General features: G+C 39.9%; 1 protein-coding gene across 1 annotated transcript in view; it reads right to left on the bottom strand.

Moving 5' to 3' along the window:
- Nucleotides 1-19,243, bottom strand: part of LOC117431378 (prefoldin subunit 1-like) — a 50,613-nt gene extending 31,370 nt beyond the window's left edge. The window contains exons 1-2 of the mRNA XM_058996030.1: nucleotides 19,122-19,243; nucleotides 17,209-17,375 (exon numbers count right to left, since the gene is read on the bottom strand). Coding sequence (XP_058852013.1) covers nucleotides 17,209-17,375; nucleotides 19,122-19,175 — 221 coding nt within the window. The 5' untranslated portion in view covers nucleotides 19,176-19,243. The remainder of the gene's footprint in view (nucleotides 1-17,208; nucleotides 17,376-19,121) is intronic.
- Nucleotides 19,244-19,697: the final 454 nt, after the last annotated feature.

Here is a 19,697-nt window from a genome sequence, read left to right on the forward strand (position 1 = left end):
GGAGTCGCTGATGCGCAGTGAGCCGTGGATTCCCCTGCCGACCTAAGCCCTCCCTACCCGGGCAGCGCTCAGCCAATTGTGTGCCGCCCCCTAGGAACTCTCAGTCACGGTCGGCTGTGACATAGCCTGGATTCGAACCTGCGATCTCCAGGCTATAGGGCACATCCTGCACTCCGCGCGGAGCGCCTTTACTGGATACGCCACTCGGGAGCCCGGAATGTTTATGTTCAATAAATAACTAATATCGTTTCTGTTAAAATCTAGTTAAAAAAAAAAAAAAATAGGAACACTAAAATCGAATTAAAAAAATTAATCATTACATTTTTTACCAGAGAAAGTTTGTCTTGAAATGCTTCTGAACAGTAAACTTCCCGTTTTTTTTTTTGTTTTTGTTTTAAACATCCCAACAAGTACACACTTGACCACAAAGTAGACTCGGAAATAATTTTATAAATTACAAAACACGATTTTTTCTAATCCGCCAATACCTTTGCGACTATGGTATTTTTTAACTCTACTAGATTGCTGCATTTAAATGTCAGGTTCATGTATTAAGAAAGCAGCATCACTTATTTGCCAATTTACAAAAAATGTAAATAACTTGTTAAAAGATTAGTCTGAGCCTTGCCAGAGGCTCTCTTGGAAGCCATCTTGCAAAACTTGTTGTCCCTCACACAAATGTTGTTGTCCCGAGCGTCGGGCAATATGAATTGCACGTCCCTGTGGATTGAACGTTTACTTGTCAGAGGTTGTTATTTTCTTGGTATGCAAGGGTTTCTGCAGTGGTCTGATGGTATCACTCATGAAGTGACACCTGTAACGGGTTATTAATAGTATTTGTGGGGGTATTACTAGAGTCACTGAAGTTTCTTTAACTAGCTCATTAACGATGCATTGGTTGACAGTGAGTCATTCCAACCCGGGAGATGGGAAATTCCCCAGCACACACTGAGACAGTCATTCAAGCAGCAAAGCTACTGAAACACTGCCAAAACAAACCTCAGAACCTTTGCCTTCCGCAGAGGTTTCAACTGAGCAGGGCACGACTGGAAGAGATGATGCGAGAACTGATCATCCTCCTGGATTGTGAGTCACAAGCCCGAACAGAAGGATTGTTCCTGGGATAAGCTAAAAGACAAAACTCTAGCAAACTGTGTAAATCTTTTTTGTCTTAATTTCTTGATGGGAAACGTGAATTTGAAAGCAATTTTTTTTTCAAGGGAACACCAGGCTTATTCAACTTTGCGCACACATGCAAAACTCTGATTGGCCTGGGAAAACTTTTAACCCCTCATTAACAAGAAAAAGCACAAAGTATATTTTACATTTTTTAATTTTATAGAGTAAATGAAATGTGGAACATATGAGAGCATACAACCACGAATGCTGAAATTCTGTCAAAGTCAGTATCTGACCTGCAATCGCTGGTAGTATCAACAAAGAGCAACGCATTTCTGGAGAGTCTGACAACGGCACAGGAAATGTTCGGAGGCCCTCCGATATCTGCTTTTGCTACCTTTTACCTGATGCTCATGAATTTAGTTCCCATGAATGGTGCTGAACAATGGCTTTGGTCACACACAGTCACTGACTGTTTAAAATAAATCGGTGCCAGAACGCAAGTTGCATTTGTGATAAAGAACAACTTCTAATAAAATTAGCTTGCTGGTGCACCCAGCCCCAACTCGCATGAAATCCAAATGTGCAGCCATTATTGTAATGGAATTCAGACTTACTAAACTTTCTGAAATTCCAAAACCAATAAAACACCTTGCTGCTAAAAATAGACTTCAAATAGACGCAGATTTAAATATACAAATTCTTATCTGTTCAGTGAATAGGATCTATTGTGTCTTTGTGGGATGCCCATCAATAAAAAGAGTTTCATTGAGAGTGAAATGTGTATGCAACCCTCCAGAAACTGTCATAAAGATGAAGGTGCAGTGGTAGAGACGCACATTGCTCCCAGTCCCACCCAGTCATAACTCCAGGGAAGCCTACAACAAACAAGGCTATCCTGGGTTAATCATTTCTAGGGCTGCAACGAAGGGTACATTTCGACCTTCAAAGGTTCGGAACACATTATCGAAGGAAGGTTCGAACCTTTGATAGTACTCATTTGCATAATTTACTGGTGACGTCACCATAGCTACTTGTTTATATAGGATTAAAAATCCTATTATTTTACCATTATCCATATAAATAGAATAAAACATTCACATGTAGTTTAAAAATACATTATATAGAACAGTCATAAATTATAAATTAAATAAAAATACATGTTGTTTATTTACATGTAATTGATGCTGTTTGTGATATATACAGCAAGCTTGCATTGCAGCAGCACCAACTGCAGCAGATTGAGGCAAAACAAAGCTTTATTTAACAGTCAACCTTCCAAGCAGGTTATCAATCACATTTCACTACTACTAAAATATTAATACTACTACTACTAATAATAATAATAATAATATGAACTTACGCTTGTCTAGTAACCCCAGAGATTGGTTATGCCTCCATGATACAAGTCGCTTGCACAGTTTGCATTCAAGTTGAATTTTTGGGTCGTCTAGGCATTTAACAAAAAAATCCCAAAACCGCAGGGGGGTTTCAAGACGTTTCTTTTAACACAGCTTACGCTATAAAACACTTTGCTGTCATGATGGCGAATTAATAAATTGAAGGTTTGCCTCTGGATAACACGAACTGGAGGGGGGGAGGGGCGGCCGGTGCTACACAAGGTAATCAGTACATATTTTACTGAGATCTACCCCCCCCCCCCAGTGCTTTGGATACTATACCCTGCTCCAGTACACAGCAGTGGTGCCATATAGAGTTGCTACATATAAGAATTTGGTAGTGGATTTTATACAAATAATATAACAACTTTTGTTTACGTAATGTGCATTATACTAAATCAAGAGACTGAATTGTGCATGTGAGTGACATTTAACGTGTGATTTATAACATTCACACATTGTCAAACAGTTTCTGTTGACAGGAAACAACGTTCACTTTTGCGTGAATGGCGTCTGACGAACCTTCGAAGGTTTAAAGCAATCTTCGAATCCCTGGCAAGAGAACGAACCTTCAAACACAGCCCTAATCATTTCTAAAAATGTAATTAACTTAATGCAGTAAGGGGGAACCAAATGGACTAGCACTACCACAACTGGCCATAGAAGGAGTTGTAGCTTTACAATGGCTAAACGAGACTCGAGACAATCTTTGCTGTCATTTTTTAAGCAAGTTCCACCGCAGGCAATGTTCAAGAAACAAAATCTTCACATTTATTTTGGAGTTGCCTGGAAGCTGCCTTCTGTTCTGTTTTTCTCATGAATAAAAAGAATATGAACACATTTAAACCTAAATTAGTCTCAACTTTTATATTTCTGGTTTTGGCTTGGTATCATGAACTGGATAGAGAATAAGCAAGTTCAGAGCTTTAATTAAATTAAAATGTTTAAAAAGACACACCAATATCATATCTAATATTTCAACATGCCTTCTGAGCTAACAATATTAAAAGAATGGCTATTTCATAAACATTGCCAGACCTCATCATTACGCTACATGGCATTGCTGCAGATCACTTCCCCAGACTTCATTCTAAGCTCATCCTGCCACCACACTACTGATTCACTTCCTGTGCAACAGGCACTAGTTTTACATTCACGTTGCTACACATAGGACTTCAGCTAGGGTCCAATTCATTGCGGAAAAGTAAAGTCAGTTTTGAATACAAGACAAAACAATTCCTCGGGGGTGAATAACTGCTATTGTAGACTGGAGGAACAGAGACAGTGCTGGCAATGGAAAGGGTTTTTAGATCAGTCCACAAAACCACGACAAACACAGAGATCTTTAGATAAGGAGTAACAGGACAACTGTTAGGACTCCTACATTAGCAGCAGATGAATAACCCATTATTCTCATCTCAAGTTTCCTCGGCACAGTCTGCCATTCAGTTAGGCTTTATATGCGCTCTTCCTTTTCTACTTGAGTTATTTTCGGATTGCAGACGCACAGAATGTTGACAGGTCTTCAGCATTTGAATCCTCCTATTTCATCTTAAAGCAGTATGAAATTTTAGGTAGTACAACGCATTCATGTTCAAAGCTTACCTTTCTTTGCACTCAGTAACCAGAACTTGCTAGCTTTCTGGTTTGTTTGCATTACTCCCCCTTGAATTAAAGAGAGAAAGCTCCTGTGACTACCTGCAGCAGCCGGAGGTTATGCATTTCATATGTAGGCTCTGCTGTAGCTCAGGGAAGCATGAACTAAACAAATGAAAAATGATGATCTCTCTTTTCTAAAATCGTGTTTTGGTGCCGTATTGGCCACAACACCAATAAGGTAGACAGAAATGTTTTGAACTCCTAAATGATCAGCCTTTCTTGGTCTGAATTCACAGAGACCCACACTAAATATGATTCATGGTTTTCCATTCATAATAAATTATTTTTTCTATCTGTGAATTTTGTCATTGCTGGATTCATTTTTTGTTTAAAATAGTTCTAACGCAGTTGTCAAAAACCAAACACGGATAAAAGCTAACAAGCCCTGTACAGCTGCTATGTTAACAAGCAAAATGTCGCTCTGCAGTTTATCCAGTAACCACATTAAAGTAACCATAAAAGATCAGGGAGGAAATAATTCAAAAAATGACTTTGCAAGTATCACAGCCTACCTTCTATGGTTGGAGGTATTGCCACTACTTTGAGATTACTGAGGACGACGACAACAATATCAATGTCAAATGTTGTTTGTTTGACACATTTAATAAACTAATTACCAGTATAGTAAAAACGTAAAACTGTTTCGCAGGACAAGACAAGAGAAAGAAATGTAACAAGTAACATGTAACGAGTAATACAATGCGCTATTTTTTTTATTAAGTAATAAGGAAGAAACAAGTAATAGTTACTTTTTTCAGTAAAGTGTCCAACACTGCCTATGCATTACAACATTGATGCCTTTTAGTGATGCAATAAAGCCCAGCAGCTACCCCTTCTATATTCTACACTGAGCATCACTCACGTGAAACACTAAGCCTTTCTCCGGTGCTGAAAGTCAGGATATGCAAATCATATAACTTTGGAAGCACAGCGCTTGCACTTGCACAGCTATTCCAAACAAAACAGTGTGAGCCGTCAGCAGTCTTTGTGACACTTGCTTAATGTCATGGTCCCTGGCATCCACTTCTCTAACATTCCTCAGAAACATTTTTCTATTCAACACCTCTCATACAATCTGTTCCAACACAGAGGAAGAAAACGCAGAATGAATGGAGGCGGGCCGCTTTGTATCCCTTTTACCCCACTCAAAGAGCATGCTCATTAAATATCTTGGCGCAATACTAAAATAAATTACTGAAATTCTACTGACCAACTACTGACCAACACTTCAACTAAAGGTCTTTCTCAATTTCTTAAACTTTTGTCAAATAATTGTAATAGTTTCTGTTAGTATTACATATACCCTAAATGTATTGGTATCCCCGAATGCACAATCTTCAAATGCATGCAAAACATTTTAATAAGAAAGATGTCCCTCAGGGGCATTTGTACCATTTATCGGATGTGCCATTTATATTATTAGACCAAAAAAATGTAGTTGTGCCATACCAACTGCCAAGACTGGTACCCAGTGCCACCCTCAGACATTTTCAGGCCCTGGACAAGTTGCTATATGATTTGATCCAGGTCATTTCACTTGCAGTCAGGGCCCCTCTCTGAATGTTACATGATTTGATCCAGGTCATTTCACTTGCAGTCAGGGCCCCTCTCTGAATGTTATATGATTTGATCCAGGTCATTTCACTTGCAGTCAGGGCCCCTCTCTGAATGTTATATGATTTGATCCAGGTCATTTCACTTGCAGTCAGGGCCCCTCTCTGAATGTTATATGATTTGATCCAGGTCATTTCACTTGCAGTCAGGGCCCCTCTCCTTCCTCAGCCTTCCTTGCAGGTTTCCTGCTCTTAGATGTCATCCTGTCAGGTTGACTCAATGTTCTCGCCAACATCTGCTGCCTTGTGTGGGATATGCAGCTTGTACACCGAGACAATGTGTGCTTTCTGATATTAGTGTACAAAAGACTAGGTCACGGAAGAATGTCAAAAACAGACTGCAAGGCCTGTAGAACTGAGCGTGGGATACTGTAGCTCAGAAGCAGCTAGCACAGCCATCAAACACTTCACTGGAATTAGAGATGCAACAATTACATTTATATGCCTTATTTAAACACCCACTAATCAATAGCCCTATTTGGAGGCTGCTATAGCTACTGTAGATACCCAGAAACACATGCTTTCCTTGCACATCGGTGGACTAGAAGCTCTTCCGTTTCTATTTGTTTTGGGAAGAGAAATCCAGAATCTAATGAAAAAATTGATGTCTTCTTGCATTTTAGTAAGTGTTCTCAATGCATTTGTTATAATCACTAAGTGTAATAAAACAAACTTATTGAATACTAAAGTGCTCTCAATGCATTGATTGTTAACGGTCTAAAATTCAATCAAGAAATCAGTTTCTGATTGCACCTCTAGTACTTATAAAGCGCCTTTCATAACACTTTCCAAAGCTCTTAACACCAAAGTTTTTTTTTATTATTATTTTATTATTATTTTATAGAAATGTTACACTGCAGCTGAAACTTAGTTCATCTCTCCTGATGTATACCAGATTAATACATTCATACTCCACCCCCCCCCCCCCCCCGATCCCGATCCCGATCCCGATCCCGATCCCGATCCCGAGTTCACCTTTAATGATTATTAATATAGTTCCTTGCAGTTACACAGCCTGAAAGCAGTTCTGTTTACAGTGTACAGCAGTCCCAGCCTCCATAAAGGTAGCACACTGGTAACAGGAGCTGCACAGTGCAGGAGGGTGAGGGCTCACAGATTTATAGCCCAGCAATATCTCACACATATATTTCAATGGCTGCTGATTTTGGTTTGGGTTCTGACAAACAAGAGTGATGTCTCTTTAATTTAACACTGATTTACATAAAGGGCATGAATAGTGGCTGGCATTAAAAAAAACAGAAAAAATGAACTAAAATGTCTAGCCAACAAAAAAATATTCTAGGTATGCCAGCGACGTTGGCCCTGGTTCCATTTTTTCTGCACTGCCAAAGTCATAGATCTTGATGAACGCAAATCTTGGTCTACCTAATGCCACCAAGGCAGTGCTATTAGTGCCTGGGTATGTGGAACTAGCCAAGAATGGTAACTGAAATGCTTTCTTTTGCATTTAAATGAAGCTTCAATAAAATAGATTTGTGTAGTGTTCACAACACTCTTTGTTGACAACCCAGTTTGTTCACATTCCCAGAAGGTAATTTTAGATGTAAGGTAAAAAAATTTCCTCTCAATCTTCAGAGGCAACACACTCCCAGCCTGAATCGACGCTCTTCAATATCAAGGGCTGTTTGTGCCAGAAGCTGGTTTAGCAGTTTAAATGCCTGGGTCTGACATGGGAAGGTTGCAGAGTCAGACTCAAATGCCTTTTTGTCCTGTGTGGGCAGGGGTAACAAAAGCTGGAAAGATCAGGCTGCTGTGCACTTTCTCCTCAGACTGCTCTTTGTAACACGATGATGTCAGGCAGAAGGGGGTTGAAATAGCCATGCAGAAATGAATAGCGCTGTCAGGATACATAGCAAGGCCTTCATTGGGACATGAAGTAACAGATTTACAATTCACTGGCAAACCTCCACAACAGTAGTAGTATATTTGTAAGCCCTGGCTATTTATTTCCATATGACAACACCTTTTAAACATCCACTATAGTTCTTATATGTAACTTCTTCCAGCAGCCATATTCGGATAACGCTATCATTTTCAACGCAAGAGATAAGATAGCAGGGAGTTGGTTGAGAGGACAAGCAGGCATCATGGCTTTCATAACATTCAACATCCATGCTTCAATGATCTGTCATCCCCCAATTACTGTAGTTTTATGTGCAACAAAAACTAATATAGCTGGAAGACGTATGCTAATCTAATATTTTTACAATCTCCTCCCTCTAAACCAATTAATAAGAGAGACCATCAGGACGCATGGGTATATCATTGATAATAAAAATAAGTGCTAGCAAATCTTCCAGAGACTAAAGTTGTTTCCACTGCTCTTAGGTTCCAGTTGTCCAGTGACCTGGTATAGCTTTTCGTTCAGGTCACTTGAAATCAATCACAAGCTGGGCAACTACCGGCACGTGCATCTGAGAGAAGCCCCCAACCTGCACACAGTGTCCTCTCCTGATCCTAACCTGCACACAGTGTCCTCTCCTGATTAACTAGTAAGGCATCAATACCACCCAGATCCCCACTCCTCCTGGGCGCATCATCACAAGCAAGGGGAAAGAACCCTTAGAAGGGTTTACCATGGCAAATCTGCACACTCATTTTAGCTTTTCTATGCTTTCCCTGTGGTTATACTATGCATTTACCATAGTTTACCACACATTGTAATATGCTTTACCATAGAGCTATGTACTTTACAATGCTTGCCTATGCTTTACTACCCTCTTGCTATGGTCTATGGTACACTTTGCTTTTACCGTGGGAACCTTTTATAGGGGAAAGCAGGAATCTGGTTCAGGTACCGGGGGGGAGTGACTAATTGTTGCAGGCAGTTCCTAATTTGGCAAACCCCCTCATGTTCCCTAGTTCACATGTAGAAATTTAGGATGGCATTGATAGAAGGAGACCAGTGGTTTTTAAAGAAAAAGGGGATACACTAGAAGAGTGGAAACAACAAGTCAAGTTTCCCATCCAGAGACAGTCCAAGCGCAGTGTGGGGATTCTAACACATCCACACTGAGAAGGCAGAGCTCATTCCAAACGAGTATTCCAGATATTCAGCTGCAGCGCCTAGACAATGGCACAGGAAGCAGTGCTGTTGTTGTTTTGCCCAGGCAAACAAGATCAAAACAATGGAGTTTCCACAAAAAAAACCTGTAAATACCAGACACAGCTCCTGCACTGCAGTCAAGATTCTAATCAGACCAGATAACCAAATGGGGCTGTCATTTGTAACTTAAAATATTAACCTTTTTTCAGCATTTTTAAGAGTAATTCATAAAGTACTTCCAATTACCTGAAGCATTGGGAAGAGGCTTTTGAACTGCAGAGTTACTGGAGCAACATGCCACTTTCAGCCGCAGACAAAAGTATTGGCCCCCTACGCTTATTATAACATAATTCAAGGTAATAGATTAAGGACAAGCATTTAGTAAACCACTTTATAATAAAACAAAAAGAAAAATACACAATTTCTAGTAATTTAACTAATCTTTATAAAAACAATAAACTTATTTCATTGAAAGTATTCGTTCGTGGCAAAAGTACTGGCACCCCTGCTTTAGTATTTATAATAGGGGCACAAGACAAACACAACAAGGTAATAGTCTGAGGAAAACCTGGGAGCATTCTGATAAACAGGTTAGGATTTCTGTTGAAATGCATGACTTACTGTTTTTCATTTGTGAAATGAAAGGTTTCTATTTGGCTGTATTTTTTATTAATTGTTCTAATCTTGATTAGGATATATTGAACATCATTGTGTCAAACATCCCAACTGTGGGTACTTTTATTACACAGCTATGTCTGGGACTTTTCTAAGAAGTTATATTAAAATAAATATCACAAGAAAATTAAACCAGTAAATCTTACCTACCATAAAAACCGCTGTATAAGTTGATTTTCTAGGCATTTTCGTGGGATCCTTAAAAGGGGGGAGCGACTAATACACCGGTGAGACATATGCGCCGGTGTGTTTAATATTAAACTACTGTACCAGTGCCACAATGGGATTATTACAGCCACAGTTATGGCTCATACAAACTTAACTGTCAACAACCAAATTATTTGTTTCAGGATCTACGGCACTCAGGTCACGTTGCTAGGTAGAAACACAAAACCACTGTTCTAATTAAAAGTTCTCTCAATACCCTTAGTCATTTTGAATGTTAAAACGCAAGCTTTCAGACTCTTGGCTGACCTCCTCTTTACCCAGACGCATGTACGTAGAGAAATCCGAGTGCGCATCCGGAAAAGGCACTCCACCTGGAGTGTAGGATGCACCCTATAGCCTGGATGTCGCCAGTCCAAGCCATTCCACTGCCGGTCGTGGACGGGAGTTCCCAGGGGGCGGTGCACAATTGTCCGAGCGCCGCCCGGCTGAGTTCGGCCAGGGTGTCCTCAGCTCACCGCGCACCAGCAACCCCTGTAGACTGGCTGGGCGCCTGCAGACCTGCCTACAAGCAGCCCAGAGCTCCATGGTCCTCCGACGCTGTAGCTCTGAGGTAGCTGCATGGCGGGGCTCCAGAGTGAAAAGAATTGGACACCTGACGGCACACGTTTCAGAGGACACGTGTGTTCGTCTTCGTCTCTACCGCGGGGATTGCAGTGGTGAGCCAGGCTTGCGAATTGGGCATTTCAAATTGGGGAGAAAATGGGGTAAAATACAACTGGCGATTCCAAATTTTACAACAGTAAATAAGTAAAAAAGCTTCGGAATATGAAAACAGCTTCACTGTTAACACAATAGCTGTCCACCTCTATGAATCAGAGCCATTGATTTGTCAACATTCAGACTGAACCCGCCCCTGGAATCCCTAGCAAACAGCTATTGGTTAGAAAGCTGAGTAAACGTATCAGTCTTCCGTTCGTTGTAACTGCAATGCTATAATAATGCAGGTGTCTTTGAGACTGGATAAAGTAGGACAGTCAGACAAAAAACAAAAATGCTACTCAACAGGTTTGAAATTGCGCGTTGTTGAATTTGCCAAAATGCATGGCAATCACAATGCTGAAAAAACAGTATGTGACTGGAGATGAAATCAAGACAAACTTAAATATGGTGAAAGAAAAACGAGCTGATAGGAGAAATGATTTAGTTTGTGGCCCGATGTAGAAAACATTTTGTTTGAACAGAGGGTAGTTCCACGACAAATGAGGTTAAAATTCATTTGAATCAGTTACTAATTAATTTTGCAGATGATGTTAGAGGAATATTTACAGTGTCAGAAATCAAATGATATTTGCTGCTAATGCAAATCATGTGACAAGCAGCCATCTTGTTTTTCATGTCATGTGGTCCAGGCCTGCAGTGATTTTTCACTTGCTGTGATTTTTTTCAACTCTGCCCTATATTTTACCACATTATTATTATTATTATTATTATTATTATTATTATTATTTATTTCTTAGCAGATATCACATTATTTTTACATACAATTACCCATTTATACAGTTGGGTTTATACTGGAGCGATCTAGGTAAAGTACCTTGCTCAAGGGTACAGCAGCAGTGTCCCCCATAATTACCTGCCCTCTGATGCAGGTAATTATTCCTTTTCACTTAGAATACTTAAAAGATTATTGAATAAATAGCAAATTACCAACAAACAACAACATTGTGTGATAATCACTGAGACATCCCCCCCTGCTGAAGTGCCATGTCAGTTACGTTTGTGATGTCAGTTTTACTTTCTATAGATTGGTTGTTTCACAAATAATGAAACTTTGAATAATCTTAGCTTTTCTCATGACTAATGTCATGGAAAATTATTAACAGAATAATTTTATTCATACTTTATAAAATTATGTAACTGACGTGGCACCTCTTTGTAACTGATGTGGCACCTCTTTGTAACTGACGTGGCATCTGCAGTTAATTGCAAATGCAGTTATTTTAATCTGTAATATATTGTTGCATGAAGCAGTGGCCACGGAGCTGGGGGAGGCCACCCGGGCCATGGCCCGACCACTTTAAAGCAGGTAAATGAAATGAAAAAAAAAACCTTCTAAAAAAAATATACGGTCCCTGGCAGTGACGTCTCCGTTCAGCTCCCTTCAGAAACCCCCTCCCCCACAACACCACGGAAGATACAAATCTCACACTGGGAAACTGAATTAATTGAGAAACCATAACATTTTCAACAATAACTTTGGAAACCTATTCTAATGACTTTGATTTTGACCGCTTGCACACACAGCTGCTTACAATGCCTGACATTTTAAAAGAAGCAAGGGGAAAATGAAATGAAAAAGGTGACAAGCATCCGACCCATCTCTAATGCAATGACTGTAGTGCCAGTGGCTAAAAGATTACTTCCAGAAGTTCACAAACTGCTCCTCCTGAATTGCACAATACCACTGACCACAGAACAGCAGAAAGGTGCTTTTCATCTCTTCGTCACATAAAAAAATATTTACGATCAAAAATGACACAGCACAGATTTAATGACTTGATGTGTGGGTATAGCCATAAGGAACCCCTCGCCTGACAGATAACCTCAATTGCATCGGAATTTGCACAGAGAAATACAAACAAACAGGATTTCTTTGGAAAGTGTTTTTGCTTTCATTCTACTGTGTTCCAAATAACTATTTTAAGTATTTTAGTGAGTAACCTCTCTACTATAGGATTTAAATTTCCAATTTAAAATACCTGTCGTTATATTATATTAACTTTTCACTAGGTAAGTTATTTAAAATTTAATTTACCATATTTTTGGTTAAATACAAATGTAATAGTCAACATAAAGCAACAAAACATACTATTTCAAAGCAGGAATTGTTGAAATAAACTTAAACCAGAATTTACCACCTAATAATGTACAGTGCCTTGCGAAAGTATTCGGCCCCCTTGAACTTTGCGACCTTTTGCCACATTTCAGGCTTCAAACATAAAGATATGAAACTGTAATTTTTTGTGAAGAATCAACAACAAGTGGGACACAATCATGAAGTGGAACGAAATTTATTGGATATTTCAAACTTTTTTAACAAATAAAAAACTGAAAAATTGGGCGTGCAAAATTATTCAGCCCCTTTACTTTCAGTGCAGCAAACTCTCTCCAGAAGTTCAGTGAGGATCTCTGAATGATCCAATGTTGACCTAAATGACTAATGATGATAAATAGAATCCACCTGTGTGTAATCAAGTCTCCATATAAATGCACCTGCACTGTGATAGTCTCAGAGGTCCGTTTAAAGCGCAGAGAGCATCATGAAGAACAAGGAACACACCAGGTAGGTCCGAGATACTGTTGTGGAGAAGTTTAAAGCCGGATTTGGATACAAAAAGATTTCCCAAGCTTTAAACATCCCAAGGAGCACTGTGCAAGCGATAATATTGAAATGGAAGGAGTATCAGACCACTGCAAATCTACCAAGACCTGGCCGTCCCTCTAAACTTTCAGCTCATACAAGGAGAAGACTGATCAGAGATGCAGCCAAGAGGCCCATGATCACTCTGGATGAACTACAGAGATCTACAGCTGAGGTGGGAGACTCTGTCCATAGGACAACAATCAGTCGTATACTGCACAAATCTGGCCTTTATGGAAGAGTGGCAAGAAGAAAGCCATTTCTTAAAGATATCCATAAAAAGTGTTGTTTACAGTTTGCCACAAGCCACCTGGGAGACACACCAAACATGTGGAAGAAGGTGCTCTGGTCAGATGAAACCAAAATCAAACTTTTTGGCAACAACGCAAAACGTTATGTTTGGCGTAAAAGCAACACAGCTCATCACCCTGAACACACCATCCCCACTGTCAAACATGGTGGTGGCAGCATCATGGTTTGGGCCTGCTTTTCTTCAGCAGGGACAGGGAAGATGGTTAAAATTGATGGGAAGATGGATGGAGCCAAATACAGGACCATTCTGGAAGAAAACCTGATGGAGTCTGCAAAAGACCTGAGACTGGGACGGAGATTTGTCTTCCAACAAGACAATGATCCAAAACATAAAGCAAAATCTACAATGGAATGGTTCACAAATAAACATATCCAGGTGTTAGAATGGCCAAGTCAAAGTCCAGACCTGAATCCAATCGAGAATCTGTGGAAAGAACTGAAAACTGCTGCTCACAAATGCTCTCCATCCAACCTCACTGAGCTCGAGCTGTTTTGCAAGGAGGAATGGGCAAAAATTTCAGTCTCTCGATGTGCAAAACTGATAGAGACATACCCCAAGCGACTTACAGCTGTAATCGCAGCAAAAGGTGGCGCTACAAAGTATTAACTTAAGGGGGCTGAATAATTTTGCACGCCCAATTTTTCAGTTTTTTATTTGTTAAAAAAGTTTGAAATATCCAATAAATTTCGTTCCACTTCATGATTGTGTCCCACTTGTTGTTGATTCTTCACAAAAAATTACAGTTTCATATCTTTATGTTTGAAGCCTGAAATGTGGCAAAAGGTCGCAAAGTTCAAGGGGGCCGAATATTTTCGCAAGGCACTGTAATCCAGTCGTACCACCTTAAATATGGTGATAGTAGGCTACTATATGGAGAAAATCTATGCCCCCCCCCCCACTTCAAGTGCCTCTCCACAGCCTTTAGCATGAAGCACTGAATTTAATTTATTTAGCATATTTCAATTCAATACAAGCCACAAAATCCATTGTAGCTGGATCAAAAGCACTGAAATGCACTGTCTGGCGGCGGATTCTGCAGGGAAAGGCGTTGGTGAATTCTCCAGAGGACTTTGCCTTTGTTGCAATATCTGTTTGCCCAAATATCAACAGTCTGTATGCTGATGCAAAGGAAGTTCAGGAAGTCAGAAAAGAGCTTTCCACCCTTTGGTCTGATCACACACCTAAAACGATTCCTGACACACGCAGCTTTCACTACTTCAGTCATGTCTCAAACTCAACAACAGATCTTCAAGTCGCAGCAATAAGCCCATTCATTCCTGAACACACTGTAGAGTCCAAGACAGTTTCTATGTTCAAGCCAAACCCCAGTACCACCAATAGGGGAAGCCACCAGGGTGAACCTCAGGATTTCGAATACTAAGATGCAGATGAAGAAGAAAAAGAACCTCAGGACTACAAGTGAAGAGCCTCCGCTGAAGATCAGCAACAAAGTGATGTTGCTCCACAGCCTCAAAATGTGTATCAGCCAATAGAAGTGCTGTAAGGGGTCACAGGGAGGAGGCTGCTGAAAACATGAGTCGTTACACATAATTTCTTTCCTCAAAAAATTACAAACTCTATGGAATCACACTCGGCAATGGAAACTGTTTCTTTTGGGCTATAAGCAGCCAGCTTGAGAGAACTGGACAGTTTTCTCTGAAGCCGAGTGGACTTCGCAATATGGTTTTCAATTACCTGTCAGATCTGTCCAAAGGAGAAAAAGATGCCCTTCATTACATGACCGATAAACCCTTTCATGTCTATCTTGCTGATCTACGCAAAGATAGTACATATGCAGACCACATTCGTGTGGAATATACCAGTAGAATGCTCAAGATGCCAATTACTGTTGTGAGGGATCCTGTTGACAACATTATTGGAGACCATGAATCCAACACATCAATGCTGTACTTTGGATACATTCCAAGCATCAGTCACTATGTGTCCATTGAGCCAGTGCAAGATTCAAATTCCTTGTTATGAGAAATACAGCCTGAACTCTACTATGCAGTGGACTACACCAATCGCTTTTACAATGGAAGAGTGCTCGAGCAAGAAAAGAAACCAGATTTCTTTTCAATGAAGTTTCTACTCAAACTTCCCAAGGTGGACAACTTCGCTTCTCCTGGCCTAAAACTGATGACATTGATGAAGTATATCAAAGAAACATTTTCTAATGGCTAGTCACACTGGAAGGGTGTGAGGATTTCAAAGTTCCAGAACTCAAGGCGATACAGCAGCAGTTTGAATCACTATAAGATATCAGCACGTATTATGACTGATGTGCCACGTCAGTTATGTTCAAGTGCTTCGTCAGTTTCGTGATCTTTCAATGCCTACCTTGGAAAGAAGTTGAAAACAATTATTTTTACTTCTACTACCTTACTACTAGTGTTCTTACGCTTATGGAAAAAACTTTGTTGGAAAAAAAAAATGGTAACATTTCACAGGAATCACCAATTCATTTTCGTTACTGAAACAACAATGATGTTATGTGCCACGTCAGTTAAATTTTTTGGGGGGTCAAGATACAAGACTTAATCTTTTTCTAATGTAAACTGGTAAAATGTGTCATTTTGCAAAAGTTCTTAGCAGTTTGCATTAATAAAAACTGTTAAAAGGATCATTGTGTCCTCATTTGTTTGTAAATTTTTCTCTAAATGCCACGTCAGTTACGCTGGAATTGCCCTGGAGTTCTTTGAATGACTAATATGTACTGTAACTTGTTCCAGAGTCCTGCGCAGGTCCGACTGTTACGATCCGCTACTACAGGACCCGACCCGAACCCGCAACCCGTTGCAGCACCATCATCTTACCCACGACCCGACTGGCTTTAATAAGACCTGCAACCCGACCCGAACCCACAAGTGCTTGTTCTTTACCTACTGTCTGTGTTGACTGACTCACGCTCTTGCATTAACACAAAGATATCTCTACCATTCTCCACAGAGTTATATTTATTAACTCTCTCTACTTACTTTACTATAAAATACCTTTCTATTCCTTTCATGCCACCGGTTGAAAGGGAGCTACACCTGTGCTTTCGCAGAGATGATGTATCAGTTTTGTGGCTGCCGTACACAAAAACACAATTACAGGTTTTACAAGCAACGAATCCAGTCACATGTTCATTATTTTCACTCACTATGATTCCAAAAGAATTCCACACTTCGCACTATTATCCACTACATGATATAAACCCTGCGCTATCTTTTGTTTCACCTCATCCACAGACACTTTTACTATCATGAAGCAGACCTGATAAAAGAATCTTGCAATGTATCAAACAAGCGGCAAAACAAACCGATAACTTTGCTTAATCAGCTGACTCCTCCCTAATCTCCTCCTAATCTCCAAGAAATACATTGAGCCAAAAGGAGCAAGGAGCAATGAGTACATTTAAAAAAATAAATAAACGCTACCATAATGTGTGTGTTTCAGATTTACAGAATGATGGCAATATTTATTAGGTAAGATTTACTGGAATAATGTGTTTGCTCTATGTACTTTAAAACACATTCCATATGTCATTAGGTAAGCAAATGATGTGTTTGCTTCATGGAAAATAAAAATGTCTGACTCACAGTATGTGGAATAAGTTCTCCAGATACATGTAAAAGTGTGACACAGACAGGTGTACAGACAGAAAGACACCTGTACATATCCCCAAAAAGCGCGGGACGTGATATAATGATGCAACTGTGACTCACACCTAAAACGAGCGTTACTGTGGGACACTACAGTATTCGTTAAGAGTTGTTGAGGTGACTTACATTCTTCCCACCCCCTCGTACATGCGGGTCTTGTCTGGCAGAGTGGTGACCTCGCTGTCGGTCAGGTGTGCGTGCTTCTTCATGCGGTTCAGCTGTTCAATCTGCAGGTCTGCCAGCTTCGCTTTCTGCTGTGTGTCCATCACCTTCGCCTGCAGCTCAGCAAAGGCCTGGGAAACACAGCCAGGAATGAGACGTCAAAGGCTTTGTTTGATCAGATGCGACTTTGACACCAACTGGAAAAAATAACTGCCCTTAAATGAATGTCACAATCCATTTTCTGATTTATATATAGCGTAAGTATTGGGGCAGATAAATAAATACAGAATCACTGGGGTGGAGCATTTCTTGCCCATTAACCCCCTAGCTTTGTGTGGGTCATGGCAGGTGTGCAAGTTCTACATCATATTCCTTAAACCACAAACAGTAATCTCAAAACACAGGAGTACTAAACACATCTTGTCCATGGTAAATATTAAGCATTGTGGATCAGCTATGATGCTCAGTAACAAATTACATTCTCTTTAGTGGCAACCCTCTCTAAAGGAATTGCAGATCAACAAAAGCAAGGCCAAATCATGTCAGCACAATACAATCACAAGGCACATACAAGTTTGCCTCCATTTATTTGACAAGGAGAGGAAAAATGTAAATGATTTTAAAAAAAAATGGCAAGACTCAAACTTTTATTTTAACTGATTTCTACCGAAACGCAAGCTGCTTCTTGTTATTTTTATAACATTAAGATTAAGAGTTGATTCTTTGGAGGCCCTAGTTATGAGGCAGTGAAATACAAACCCTTTCTTTACTATCCACCGGGACTACGTACAGTACCTGATCACCTTGATGAAGCCAGTATCTACTTTGTCTTTGTATTAAATACCTGGGTGGGGGTGGGGTGGGTATTCGTAATAAAGTGTCTGGACACTGTACATCTGTTACAGTAAGTAGAAGAAAATGAGACTGGCTGTTATTCCTTATCAAGCACCAGAACACATGAAGTCCACTATTCTTCGAGATCTATTGTCGATCATACAGGGTGGCTGGACTGCCGAGCAAGGCTTGTGGACACAGAGCTCCTAAAACAATGTGATACCCCGAATGAAGCCGGTCTGCTTTTACAAAGAGCTTTCTAGAACCGCGTTGCCTGGATGCAATTGTTTTGTTTAAATGGTATGCACTGATTTTACTATGTGTGTAACAGGATGAAATGGACATAGGGTGAACGGTGTTTGTTGTGGTGGTGTAACCCAGTGAACTGCTGTCCTCAAGTGCACAGAAAATTCGATTCACTTTTCAATGGGTGAAATTTTCTTAAATAACTCAATAAAACGTAATTTCATTTAAATGATGGTTTTGAATGACATAAGCTATAGCTAAGGCAATTAGCGCAGTGCTTAGTTCTATTCTGTGCCATGCTTCGCCTGGTGCACGCCCGAATGTATTTGCTGGAGAAGAGGGCTGAAGGCACATACAACATTAAATTGTGTTTAATAACAAAACAAAGTCAGTTAGTAGTAGAGAAAACAATACATACTGATTTTATAGTCTGTGAATCGTAGAGTCTGTATCGATAAACTAGTATTTCCATATGACAGCGTACATTTTCCAGGGCAGAATATTAGTAAGAATTGCGTATGCTATAGTAAAAACTAATAAAACATATTTTATAAAATATTTTAAACCTCGATGCAGTTAAAGAAACACAGGCCTCTTTGCCTAGCGGTTTAATTCATACAGTCAGACTCAGACAGCATGCTTCCAGCCCCGAAACAAGTCGCTACTTTCAGTATTCATCTTTCATCATTGTAGCTAATATTTAAAAAGACAACTACAACAGCTTTCCACCTGGGTTTGAAATATTATATATATATATACAATTCACAGCGTTTAAGAAGAAAATAGAATATGTTTACCTTTTTCAATTCTAAATCTACAGGAGCTGCCATCTTTGAACGGACCGTGCACATGCGCAATCTGCTCCTGGCTAAACTGAATTTACTGCGCGAGGCATGTCACACTTCCCTCTCGGTTGGGTTCATCCGCTTTGTTTGTAGGGAATTATACACACTGCAGTGCACAATGTCTACTTTTTTATGATTACAGTTACACAAATAAATGATTTAAGATTTCTTTCAATTTTCCTAGTTTCAGTAGCTTTACATTATTTACACATTATTTTACAGTCTTGTTGGATGTAACACATTATATTGCTAGAATTGTGAAGTGTGAAATCCAGATATATAACAGCAGGGACATGTCGCAGGGCAATGCCCATTGCCGTTCTTTTCATTGAGAAAGGCAAAACTTTTCCTTTCAGTTAAAATTACTGTCAGGGCATGTAAACAAACTGTACTGTCAACAAATTATGTCATTTACCTTAAAAGCTCTAGTGAGCTGTTGTTGTGTGAATGTAGTGCTTGTGAAAGTGGCGAAACTGGCAAGGGCACCATGAAAGCTTCCCTGATAGTGCTGCAAGTGAGAGAGAGAGA

This window comes from Acipenser ruthenus, chromosome 22 (assembly GCF_902713425.1).
Source record: "Acipenser ruthenus chromosome 22, fAciRut3.2 maternal haplotype, whole genome shotgun sequence".
Lineage (NCBI taxonomy): Eukaryota > Metazoa > Chordata > Actinopteri > Acipenseriformes > Acipenseridae > Acipenser > Acipenser ruthenus.